The sequence below is a fragment of the Suncus etruscus genome, chromosome 5 (genome assembly GCF_024139225.1).
Source record: "Suncus etruscus isolate mSunEtr1 chromosome 5, mSunEtr1.pri.cur, whole genome shotgun sequence".
Taxonomy (NCBI): domain Eukaryota; kingdom Metazoa; phylum Chordata; class Mammalia; order Eulipotyphla; family Soricidae; genus Suncus; species Suncus etruscus.
In genome coordinates this window covers 44,464,631-44,476,928 of record NC_064852.1, presented here as the reverse complement: position 1 = coordinate 44,476,928, position 12,298 = coordinate 44,464,631, and the positions used below count along the sequence as shown (strand labels likewise).

The following is a 12,298-nucleotide window of genomic DNA, read 5'->3' as shown; positions in this document are numbered from 1 at the left end:
AGACTATGTCATCACAAAGAAAGAAAAAGAAACTTAATAATCTTTATCAAAAATGAAAGGGGAGATATCATTAAAATACCACAGAAATTTAGAAATTCAAGAGGTAATCATAAATTACTTTGATAATTTTGTACCATAAAACAATGAAGATCTTTATTAAAGATCCATTACAAAATATTAGCAAACATAATCCAACAACTTATCAAGAAGCTTATACACCATGACCAAGATTTATTCCAGGGATGCAGAGATGCAAGAATTAACAAACACAAGTTAAACCATATCAATAAAAGGAAAAATAAAAATTATATGATTATATTAATATATTCATAAAAACATTCAACAAGGACCAACACCTATTCACTTTAAAAACCCTCAACAAGTTGGGACTGAAGGAAGTTTCCTCAAAATGTCAAAGCCATTTGCCACCAATCCATTGCAAGGATTATACTCAATGTGAAAAAATTAAGAGCCTTTCCTTTAAGATGTAGCACAAGACAAGGTTTCCACCTCTCACCACTTCTATTCAATACAGTACTGGAAGTACTTGTCATAGCATGTAGACAAGAAAATGATAAGTAGATTCAGATAGGAAAGGAGGAAGTCAAGATCTCACTGTTTGCAAATAAAATGATACCATATATAAAAAAATCCTACATACCTTTCTTGGGTGCCAGCTCAAGGGGTCTGAAGTGGGTTTCAGGTGGACTCTTTTAGGGGTCCTCAGTCTTCCCCCACTCCCTACTCTAGGGGGGAGAAGCAGGGGAAGGGGCCGGGCAGATATCTGGCTTCCAGTTTCTTGATCCTGGAGGCCAGCTCTTCCCAGGTATAGGGTTAGGGGACACTCCATGCCGGAGGCATTTTCCCTAGTTTGGGGGGTGCTGGGAGGCTTGGCAGGCCTCCAGCTATTCCCCTATTTCCCCCTGGACTCTAGGCCTTTCCTGGGTGCCAGCTCAGTGAGCCTGAAGTGGGTTCCAGATGGACTCTTTTAGGGGTACTAAGGCTTTCCCCCCTCCTACTCTAGGGGGGGAGGAGCTGGTGGCGGAGCCAGGCAGATATCTGGCTTCTGGTTCCTTGATCCTGGAGGCCAGCTCTTCCCAGGTATGAGACTAGGGGACACCGCATGCCAGAGGCATTCTCCCTAGCTTGGGGGTTGCTGGGAGGCTTGGCAGGCCTCCAGCCGTTCCCCTATTTCCCCCTGGACTCTAGGCCTTTCCTGGGTGCCAGCTCAGGGGGCCTGAAGTGGGTCCCAGGTGGACTCTTTTAGGGGTCCTCAGGCTTCCCCTCCTCCCTACTCTAGGGGGGAGAGCAGGGGGAGGGGCCAGGCAGATATCTGGCTTCCGATTCCTTTATCCTGGAGGCCAGCTCTTCCCAGGTGTGGAAACACCCTATGCTGAAGGCATTCTCCCTATCTTAGGGGATGCTGGGAGGCTTGGCAGGCTTCCAGCCGTTCCCCTATGTCTCCCCTTTCTCCAGGCCATCCCTGGTTGTCGGCCCAGGTAGACTATATAGTGATCCTCTTGCTTTCCCCCTTTCTCTCCCTACGTTAAGGGGGGGGGGACATATGGGGAGGAGGGCAGGCCGATGCAGTACTGATGTATGTCGGGACACTCACTGGTAATTTTTTTTCTTATTGGTCTTCAAAGAAACGCACAGGTGTGTACCATATACATTCAAACTAAAAATGAGAGGATAGACTGTCCGCCTGGAAGAAACAAGTACTCTTTTCCTCCTTGTTTACACTCAGCGGCCTCTTGACTTCATCCTTCTTTCATTTTGTAACTGTGTTTGCTACCATACTAGGTTTCTGATTAGTTTCCTCTCAAATGCATTTCCCTATATTGAACTGCGGGGAGTCATTTTGCAGAATCCAAAAGGCTAAATCACAGACCAAAGTGGTTTCCAGGATTCAGCACCCTCCTCCCGACTATTTCTAATGATATAAAATGGACATGCATATCTCCTTTGAATATTTTAGATATATTCCATCAACTGCTATAACTATTTTGAATATCCCCTTAAACGGTGACAATTGTGTTCACTGTCTTAAGTTAGATTGTTTATTTTTCCCACTTTTTATCTTTTTTTTTGTCTTTGTGAACTGTTCAATAAGGAATTTTGGTGAAAGAGCCCCTCAGTTTAATGCTTATGTTTGAACCAGGTCATGGGGATTGTTGGACTTGTTCTTGCAGCCCCCTTATGTGCTGATAATGCCAGGTGGCATTATTCCTTGTTTGCATGGGCACATTAAAGTGGAAAATACTATACATACAAATAAGTTCTTATCTAATAGAAATAGGAACACATAAATATTGTGGTGCAATGGGACCTTACACCCTGAACATTGACATGATGACCTGGCACAAGCCTCAGAGGTTTGGGCATTCTCCATTCACCCCTGAACCAGGGAAGCCATCTATGAAACATTCAAAGTTGTCTATGACATCACCTGGAAGCAATCCTCTACCAGGGAAGATCCTACGGCTGCTCTGACATTGATTTACTCAAAAGAGTCTTCTCTTAACACTGAGAAGATTTAAACAATAACAACCTGCGTACTGGACAGGGTTTTCTGCATTGCCCTTTAATTGTGAGTTGAAATTAGACGCTGCTCCACACCATCCTGACTTCAATGTAGGATATACAGATTCCAGGATCTTCAATACAGAAACTTGATACCAAAAATAGAGACTGTGTGAAGAATAAAACTGTATTGGCACTACAGACAATGACCTGGATTGGACAAACTAGTTTGCCTAGAGCCTAGAATTGGTCTTATGTCAGGAAACTTCAGGGGTAGGGTCTCTTTGTACTCAGGCCAAGGTTTTTCCTTTCCATGTCCCCTATACTTTGATGGGCCCATGCAAACGATAATTGCCACTCTAATACTGTTTTTACAGTGCTCCTTTGACTCTAAACCTTTAAGAAACCACTAGTAAAACCATGTGGAACTGCACTTTTGTTTTTGTTTAGTTTCAATTTCCATTCTTGAATATGTCTGTTGGTGTTTTTTGCTATTTGTTTTATTAAGTCTTGAATGGCTGTGAGATTCTAAAACTATGTTTATTTCCTCTGGATGATTCAATTTAGTTATATAAAATTGTGCATACTAATCTATTATGGTTATTATATCACTTGTACATTATCTACTTTCATTTATGATACAATTTATTAAATCTTAAAAAAATAAATAAATAATTCAATACATGTTTATTTTAGAAAAAAATAAAACAATGTTCTCATTTTAAAAAAATCCGAAATAGTCTGTGAAAAAGTTTCTAGAAAGAATAGATTGTATAGTAAAGGTTACAAAATTAATACACAAAAATTCATGGCTTTGCTGTGCACAAATAATGAAAGAGAAGAAAAACATTTAAAAATAATAACATTCACAATTGTGCCTGAGAGAATCAAGCACATTGGAGTGAATTTTACTAAAAAGCACTGTTTCAAGAAACAATAGAGGACACTATACTCAACTCATGGATAGGGAGATAAACATAAGTAAAATGGCAAGATTCCCAAAACATTGTACAGATTAATGTGATTTATATAAAAATATCAGTGATATTTTTATATGAAAGTTTTTATAAAAATATTTTATATAAAAATAATCCATGATATTTTTCAAAGAATTGGTTCAAAAGCTCTTGTACTTCATTTGGAACAAGAAAGTCATGAACAGTTAAAGCAATCTTTGGAGAATAGAGTGGAGGCATCACTTTTTTAACTGTAAATTGTATTATAAATCAGTAGTTATTAAAATAGCATAGTATCAGAATAAAGACAGACCCTCAGTTCAGAGTAATAAACTTGAATATTCTAAAACTGATCCATGAGTATACAATCAACCTTTGATATAGGATCAAGAAATATAAAATGGATCAAGGAAAGCCTCTTCAACAAGTGGTATTGGAAAAATTGCTCGACTAACATGCAAAAAGGTGAACTTAAACCTCTCTTTAGCACCATGAAAAAAATAAATCAAAATGGTTTAAAGACCTGGATATAAGATCTGAAGTCATAAAGTATATAGAGGAAAATGTAGACAGAACACTTATGACACTAAAGCTAAAGGCATCTTCAAGGATGAAACACCACTGTCCAAACAAGTGGAAGCAAAGACAAAAAAATGTTACTATATTAAAGTGAGAGGCTGGACTTCAAAAGAAATAGTGACTAGGTACAAAGACTAGGGGAAAACTATTCATCCAATACCCGTCACATAAGGGGTTAATATCCAATATATACAGAACACTGATAGAATTTACCAAAAAGAAAAACACACCTATCCCCATCAAAAATGGGGAGAATAAATAAAAAGACATTTTCTCACACATGGCCAAAAGGCACATGAGAAAAATGCTCCACATCACCAATCATCAGGGAGATGCAAATAAAACACTAATGAGATATTATCTCACAGCACAGAGACTGGAATATATCACAAAGAACAAGAACAACCAGTGCTGTCACAGATGCAGGGAGAAAGGAACTCACATTTATTCCTGGTGTGAATGTAGACTGGTCTAGCCTTTTTGGAAAGCAATATGGATATTCCTCAAAGAATTTTCATATTTACCCAGTAATACCACTCCTAGAGACATACCCTAGGAACCCCAAAGCTGTGACCACACAGCACTACTTACAATAGCTAGAATCTGAAAATAACCCGTGTCCAAGAACATATGAGTGCATAAAAATATAATGCCACATCTAAATAATGGAATCCTAAAGTATTTATATTATTTTCAAGAGCCATCAAGTTGCCATAAAGCAATCCTCTCTGAATGAAAAACACTTTCTAAAACCATCTAATTTGACATATTGCACACTACTATGCTGGTTATACCTTCTTTTCAATGCCCTTCCTAGAGGCACCTGAGTTTCTGACAGTTCAATATTTGGGAGGGCCTGTGGTGCTCAGACCATACTCTGGCATTATCAGAGCCATATTTTGCTGGGGTTAGCCTTAGAGCTTCACAAAAACAAGTCATGTTCTCTCCATTTGACCTTTCTTACAGCCTCTTCTTCTTTTACCATAAAGTGATTCAGATCTCTATGTGTGATTTAAGGCATGAAATGTAATTAAATATTTTGGGAATTAGGAATACCTGTTGTTCACATATGCTTTCACAAAGAAAAACTTCAAAATATTAAGAAGAAGGGTCCATTTTTCTGAATTGAGGTGATAATTAAACATTTGTGACTCAATTTGGTAAAGAGCTGGCTGATACATTTTGATAGTTGATACTAAATATAAAAAAATGTCACTAGTAGCCCATTTAGTTATGTTATTTGAAGTAATATGATAAAACTTATTCTGAGAGTAGAAAGAGCTATAGGTTAAATCTGACATGCAGCAGAAGATATATATATGTGTGTGTGTGTGTGTGTGTGTGTGTGTGTGTGTGTGTGTGTGTGTAACAGAATCATAAAAACACAAAGGTATCTATTACTTGTATTTCCTCACTTGGACAAAAGCTCCTCTAGGATGTTCAGCAACTGAAAGGTAAAATCAGAATGAACCCTTCATATATTCAAATAATGAACATATTTAAAGCAGCAGGCAATTTCTAAATTTATCTCTTTCATCCTAGGTAGGTTCCACTGATTTGGTAACAACACCATTGAGTATAAGAGAAGTCTTCTAAGATCAACCCAGAATCTCTGAGACTTGATACAATGGAACTATGCTTAGCATCTATCTTATTGTTCATGAATTTGTGTTAAATAACTTTTGTGTATTCTCATTGTGTTTGATGAGATTAATTTTAATAAGATATGGGTGTGGCAGAAATTGTAGTTCCATTTGAATTTCCCCAATAGAACAAGACTAGTAATTTTTATGTCTTATAGATATAAAGATAATATTCTGTTTTACAAAGAGGATAATACACAAGCTATAGTTTTTATAAATAGTTAATATATATTATATACTGTAATATAAATATCTTATACAATAACTTACTTTAACTTATTCTTGATGTTGATATACTCTTTACCTATAATTTTTCACTTGTCTAAATCTAATTCATTCTTTAAGAGCCAATGTCACACACTTCTTTTATCATAAGATGCTTAAAATTACCAATATTTAGAGGGAGGAGAATAATAGTATTGTGGTAGAATGCTTGTCTAGCACATAACCAATCCAGTTTTCATCTCTGATATCCCATATAGACCCTGAGTACATCCATATGTGATCACTGAGTGCAGAGTCAAGAGTAAATTATGAATAACACCATGTGTGGTCCCCAGACAAAACAAACAAAAACTCCCAATATGAAAAATACACCCCAGCAAAATAAACTAGCCAATCCATTTGGGAATTTTGAAATAAAGTTGAAATTTGAATCTCTGTAACTAACTGCTTAGACGTCACTTTTCCTTTTTAATCTTTGCTTTCCTTAGTAAAAATTGGTAGAAGAGGGCCACACTTCTTAAACTCAAACATGAAAGTTTCAGAAAAAAATATTTTCATTTGGAAGTTATAGGTTTTATTTATTTATGCTCTTAAAGAACCCAATATTTTATAACTTGAGTTTCTTCAACTGTAAAATTTAAAACTCCATAATACATCCCTGAGACAGTGGCTGAGAATATGAATGAAATAATTAAAATGTGAGCATCATAGAACTTTCTCTGAAGTGCAACCATGAGGTCACATCTCTTGGGGAAAAGGGAAGAGCTGGGACACATATTGCAGTTCTCTAGGGCTATCCCAACTCGGTGATTGGAGTGTTCACATGTAAGATCGCACTTTTTTTTTTTTTTTGGCTTTTGGGCCACACTCAGTGATGCTCAAGGGTTGCTCCTGGCTTGGGGGACCACATGGGACACCAGGGAATCTAACTGCGGTTCGTCCTATGTCAGCACATGCAAGGCAAATGCCCTACTGCTTGTGCCACTGCTCCTGGTCCAAGGTCAGCACTTTTACTGATTTTGGGGGTTTTTTTTGGTCACAACCAGTGCTTGTTCCTGGCTTTTTGCTTAGAAATCACTCTTGGTGGGGCTTGGGGAATCTTATGGAGTGTCAGGGTTCCAACATGGGTCATTTCCCATGCAAAGAAAAAGCTCCAATATGTGGTATCCCAGCTTGTAATTTTCACAAGAAATAGAGTAACAGGTCTAGTACCAGATTTAGGAAAGTCTTTTGAGCATGAACTCTTCACTACTGTAAAATAGCTCTTATCTTCTTGGGGCATGTGTATGGGAGAATTTGTAATAAATTTGCCATTTAGTTCCTATTGAAAAATGTTGGTAAATGACCCAGGGCAGTGTGATGCAACTGAGTGGGGAGTTATGTAAGCTAATACTCCAGTAGAAAGTATAACACAGCAAAGTGCGGCAAGAGGGGGCTGACATAGTGATATCACATGTTATTTAGCATCCCGAGATATTTAGTATCTCCACTCACTGTTTTGAAGTTTTCATGTCCCTGTTCAAGCGCCATTTTGTAAGGTCTCAGTTTGCAGTTTTGCACAAGAAATCAGACAAAGTCACAAAAAAAGTGATTTTTGCCAGGAGTTGTTGAGCAGCTTCTTGGATTTTACTAAGCCAGCCAAGCTTTTCTTTTTTTTTTTTTCTGCTGCTGCTTTCCCAGTCACTTTTATCAGCCAGATTGTAACATAAATCACCTGAGGGTCAGGGTTGTTGTAATTAAGACTACTTGCGCTAATTAACTCAAAAAACGGTAAAAAAGAAAAAGGAAAGTGATCTTTACAGATGTATGACACCAGTATTTTACTATCAGTCAACGCTGGGTAATATCTTGCCAGCAACATGTGAGGTTGGCTCTTTGTACTGATCTATCCTCTTTTCCACAATTTTTCAATATAGTATGATTGCATTAGTTTATTAGTAAAAATACTCAAAATAATGTGTACTTAGGAGAGGAGGTTGATAGCTATGTATAAAATATGATTTCCTCCAGCCACATAATCTAAAAAAATATTAAATCTTCACAATAACTGCTTAGTGTCTAGTCATGCGCTTCTCTCTTCACATTTACACTTTTTGAAGTGTTCTCCTTTACTTTCTGCTTCTACAACAATCAAAAGCTACATGAAAAAATATTCCCAAATCTAGTGGCTTACAATATCTATATTATTTGGTCACAATTTTGTGGATGAGGAACATAAAAAGGATTCAGCGGAGAGTTTAATTTATGATTAAAATAAGACTCTCTCTCCAGGAGGTATCTTCTTGCATATGACAGGTACCTCTGTACCCAATTTCTTCTTTCCATCTCTACATAAAACTCATTTTCTAGCACTTGTCCCCTTCCATTCATAGACTTCTTTACAACATAGTGAATTCTGGACAGACAACTTCTTTCCATACTTGAGGTTTGATCATTAGTAAATAGAAGCTGTTTCTATTTAGGACATGGGTTCAAGGGAAAGCATTATGACTTCTGGTTTATTGTATTGGTCATAAAAGTTAAAGGCTTTCTCAGAGTCAAAAGGAGACCAAAAAACAAAAAGCCTCATTTATAGTAGAAAGAGCATCAAAGATGAGAATCTTCTCAGTGTAGACATTTACATTTTATCTTTTGGGACTCTGCCTCTTCTAGTAGTACATTTACCAAAGTTAGAGTTGTTAATTTATGCATTATAAACTTAATTTTCATTCTCTTGATCATCACTAGTAGGCAAATATTGACAGACTTACAGAGGCACACATTTCCATGGCATATACAAATTCTCTGAGACAGAACAATTTAAACTTATAGGGAGAATGACACTATCACATGCTCCATAATTTATGTCATTTTTCAAATGGAATTATTATTTCATGTTTTCTTGGAAAGCAATTTTGCTACTTAATCCCATCTTCATCTCATTTTTCCTTTGTATTATATTACAAGCTCTCATTTTGAAAATATATTTCATATATATTTATATTTATATATAACATATTTATATATTATATATATTTTTCAAAAATATATTTTAAAATTATATCCTTGTTAAATCAAATGTATCTTAATATGCAATTTTATAAAAGAGGAGAAAAAAGAAAGAGGCCAAACATAATATTAGACCATAAAAGAGGTGGCTGATTAAATGACTAATTAAAAAAATCTTCATATAACCATGTTTTCAGAAGAGAAAAATATTATTTTCTCATTTAATGTAAAGATTTTATATTAATAATATTAGGTTGATTATACAAAAATTCAAAGCAGGTGAATTAATACATTCAATTGATACCATTTCTCAAAAATATTTTTGAAGAAAAGGTATATATACAGAATTATCTCTCATATGTGGTTTTTAAAAATATGCAATGAGGTCAACAAAAACAACAAAGCTGGAGAGTTGTTCCATAGAACTGAATTTGTAATGTGGGACAATTGAAAAGAGAGAGTCTTTTGAGATCTTTGTGAAGGCAAACCAGGACATTGGTAGTAGTTTTATTGTTGAAATCAACAGGATTATAAATCACAGTACCTCAATAAAAACAAAAACATTTTAAACTTAAAAAAATACTTTGGGCATCTCTTGTGTTTTTCAAATGTTCAAAAATCAACATAATTTTGAGCCCTCCAATTATCATTTAATTAAATAATTGAAATTCATAAATAATATAGAAATATTTTAAAGAAAATAACATGTATTAACATTTTAAATAGTTGGTTATTACTTATGTGAGTGGACTATTTATTTTGGGGGGGATAGGGAGCAGGTCACATTGTAATTGGTTTGATGGAGCGCGGAGATATAGGGCTCCCTACGCCTTTCCCCTCTCCAGACGATCTGAGATGGAAGCTGAAACTATTGAGGTTAGTAGGTTCTGGTACTTTCAGTGAGTGGAAGGAGAACTCTTCAGACTCCTCCCTTCCTCCAGTGCTCTTGCTGGGGCTTCCAGGCTTGGACCTCTTACTCCTTGGAGGCCATGTAGACCATTAAGTCCACGACTCTGCTGCTATAGTCATACTCATTGTTGTACCAGGAAATAAGCTTGACAAAGTGATCACTGAGAGAAATCCCAGCTTCAGCATCAAAAGTGGAGGAGTGGGTGTGGCTATTAAAGTTGGAGGAGATAACCTGTTCATTGGTGTAGCCCAGGATGCCTTTGAAGGGCCCCCTGGCAGCATTCTTGATGGCCTTCTTGATATACTCATATGTAGCTGCTTTCTCCAGGCAGCAGGTCAGATCCACGACTGACACCTTGGGAATAGGGACATGGAATGCCATGCCCATAAGTTTCCATTTCAGCTCCGGATGACCTGGCACACAGCCTTGGATGCCCCGGTGGCAGCAGCAGGAATGATGTTCTGAGACTCCCTTCGGTCATCACGCCACTGCTTTCCAAAGGGTTCATCCACGGTCTTCTGGGTGGTGGTGACAGCGTGGACTGTGGTTATGAGCCCCTCCATGATGCCGAAGTTGTCATGGATGACCTTGGCCAAGGGGGCCAAGCAGTTGGTGGTGCAGGAGGCATTGCTGACAATCTGCAGAGAGTTGTCATACTTCTCATGGTTGACGCCCATCACAAACATAGGGGCATCTGCAGAAGGGGCGGTGATGATGACCTTTTTGGCACCACCCTTCAGGTGAGCGCCAGCCTTCTCCAAGGTGGTTAAGACCCCCATAGACTCCACTATGTACTGAGCACCCACCTCACCCCATTTGCTGTTGGCAGCATCTCGCTCCTGGAAATTGAAAATGGGTTTTCCATTGATGACGAGCTTCCCATTCTCTGCCTTAACTATGCCCTTTAACTTGTCATGGGTGGAATTAAACTGGAACAAATAGGCCATGTATTTGAGGTCAAGAAAGGGGCCATTGATGGCCACGATTGCCACTTTGCCAGAGTTAATGGCAACTCTGGTAACCAGGCACCCAATACTAGAATTTTTTAAGAACAGAACTGTTCCAGTTTGCATTGGAATATGGATTGTATCACAGACATCATTCTGTCTCTTAAATATCATCTATTTTTCTATCTTAAAAGTGGCTTCTAAGGTTTTATAAATCTAAACTTCAGCAATGCATACCTACCTCTTAATTATAAGGAAGAATTCAGACCCATTTAGTTTTATTCCTGAAACAATTATCTGAAATACGAACCCTCTAAGTACAATTTATGTTTTAAAGCATATCACAGTCATGCCAACTCCAACATATAATCTTTCTTAACATTTTAGCTATCAATATATTTACTTGTCAAAACTGAACCCAATGTTTCCATTGGCAAAGTTTTCTACCACTAAGCTATAATATCTGTCCTAATTATCATTTTATAGAGGAGGAAACCAAATCAGGAGTCTAAGAACTTTAGAAGTAAATATCATAGATAAACTTTGATTTACTCTTGGGCCATAATATTAGACACATTAGCATATCTGCTTTTTAGAAAAGATATCTAAAAACACCTATAATTAAAATACATTTGAATATCAATAAATATAAAATTAAATTTTAGTTGTCTGTTTTTTTTTAAGTTCTTTCCAGAAAGTTTTTAATTTGCATGTGCAGAATTAGCTTTGTATGCTACCTGTGAGAACCGGGAAAATATTTTTCTATTTATCTAGGAGCAAAGTATCTAAAACTAACTCGATTTTTCCCTTGTGAATTACAAGATTTGAAATTTAGAGAACTGGTGGACACTTTGGCTGCTTCGTCTTCTTTTCTAATTAGCCAAATGACCTAAAGCCAAACAGCTCTCTCCTTCTGTCCCTCTGCAGTCTGCCTTATTATTAATGGCACAAGAGCTGGCTATAGTGTGATGGGGACATCTGTCTTCAAATTACAGTTAAGGAGTAGAGAAGAGGTTCAGGATATCAGAATGACCTACCAATTGGATAATCCTCTTGTGGTTACTTGAGAACAAGATTCAATTAACATATTTGTACACTATTCACCTGAAAAACTCCAAGAAATTTTAAGTCACAAGGAAATAAGACAAATTGATGTATGGCACATAAATAAGTTTCTAGGTGAAAAAAGTTGTTTAAGTTGGGTTAATAGGAGTTAAAGTAATTTAACTGTCTTATTAGAAGTCAGAATAGTAGAAAGAAATTGATATTTGAAAACCTAAGTTTAATGAAGTCATGTAGTGTACTCAAAATTTAAAACAGAAGGTATATAGGTTACTAATTCTGACACATGCATATATGAAGAGGAAAATGTACTTACTTTTAAAATGCCACATTTTAAGTAACATAAAATCTTTAACTCATATATTAAACTCAATATTTTGGATGAAGAAATAATAGTATGCTCCTCTGGGATGGCCTATAAATGTAGATATTTGTTCAACATTTTAAGATCTTCAAATTGAAAGT

General features: G+C 36.7%; 1 protein-coding gene across 1 annotated transcript; it reads right to left on the bottom strand.

Moving 5' to 3' along the window:
- Nucleotides 1–9,887: 9,887 nt before the first annotated feature.
- LOC126009349 (glyceraldehyde-3-phosphate dehydrogenase-like) lies at nt 9,888–10,852 on the bottom strand. The gene is given in 2 exon segments (XM_049773769.1): nt 9,888–10,234; nt 10,237–10,852. Coding segments are annotated over 2 exon segments (882 nt in total). The 5' UTR covers nt 10,772–10,852.
- Between the last annotated feature and the right edge of the window lie 1,446 nt (nt 10,853–12,298).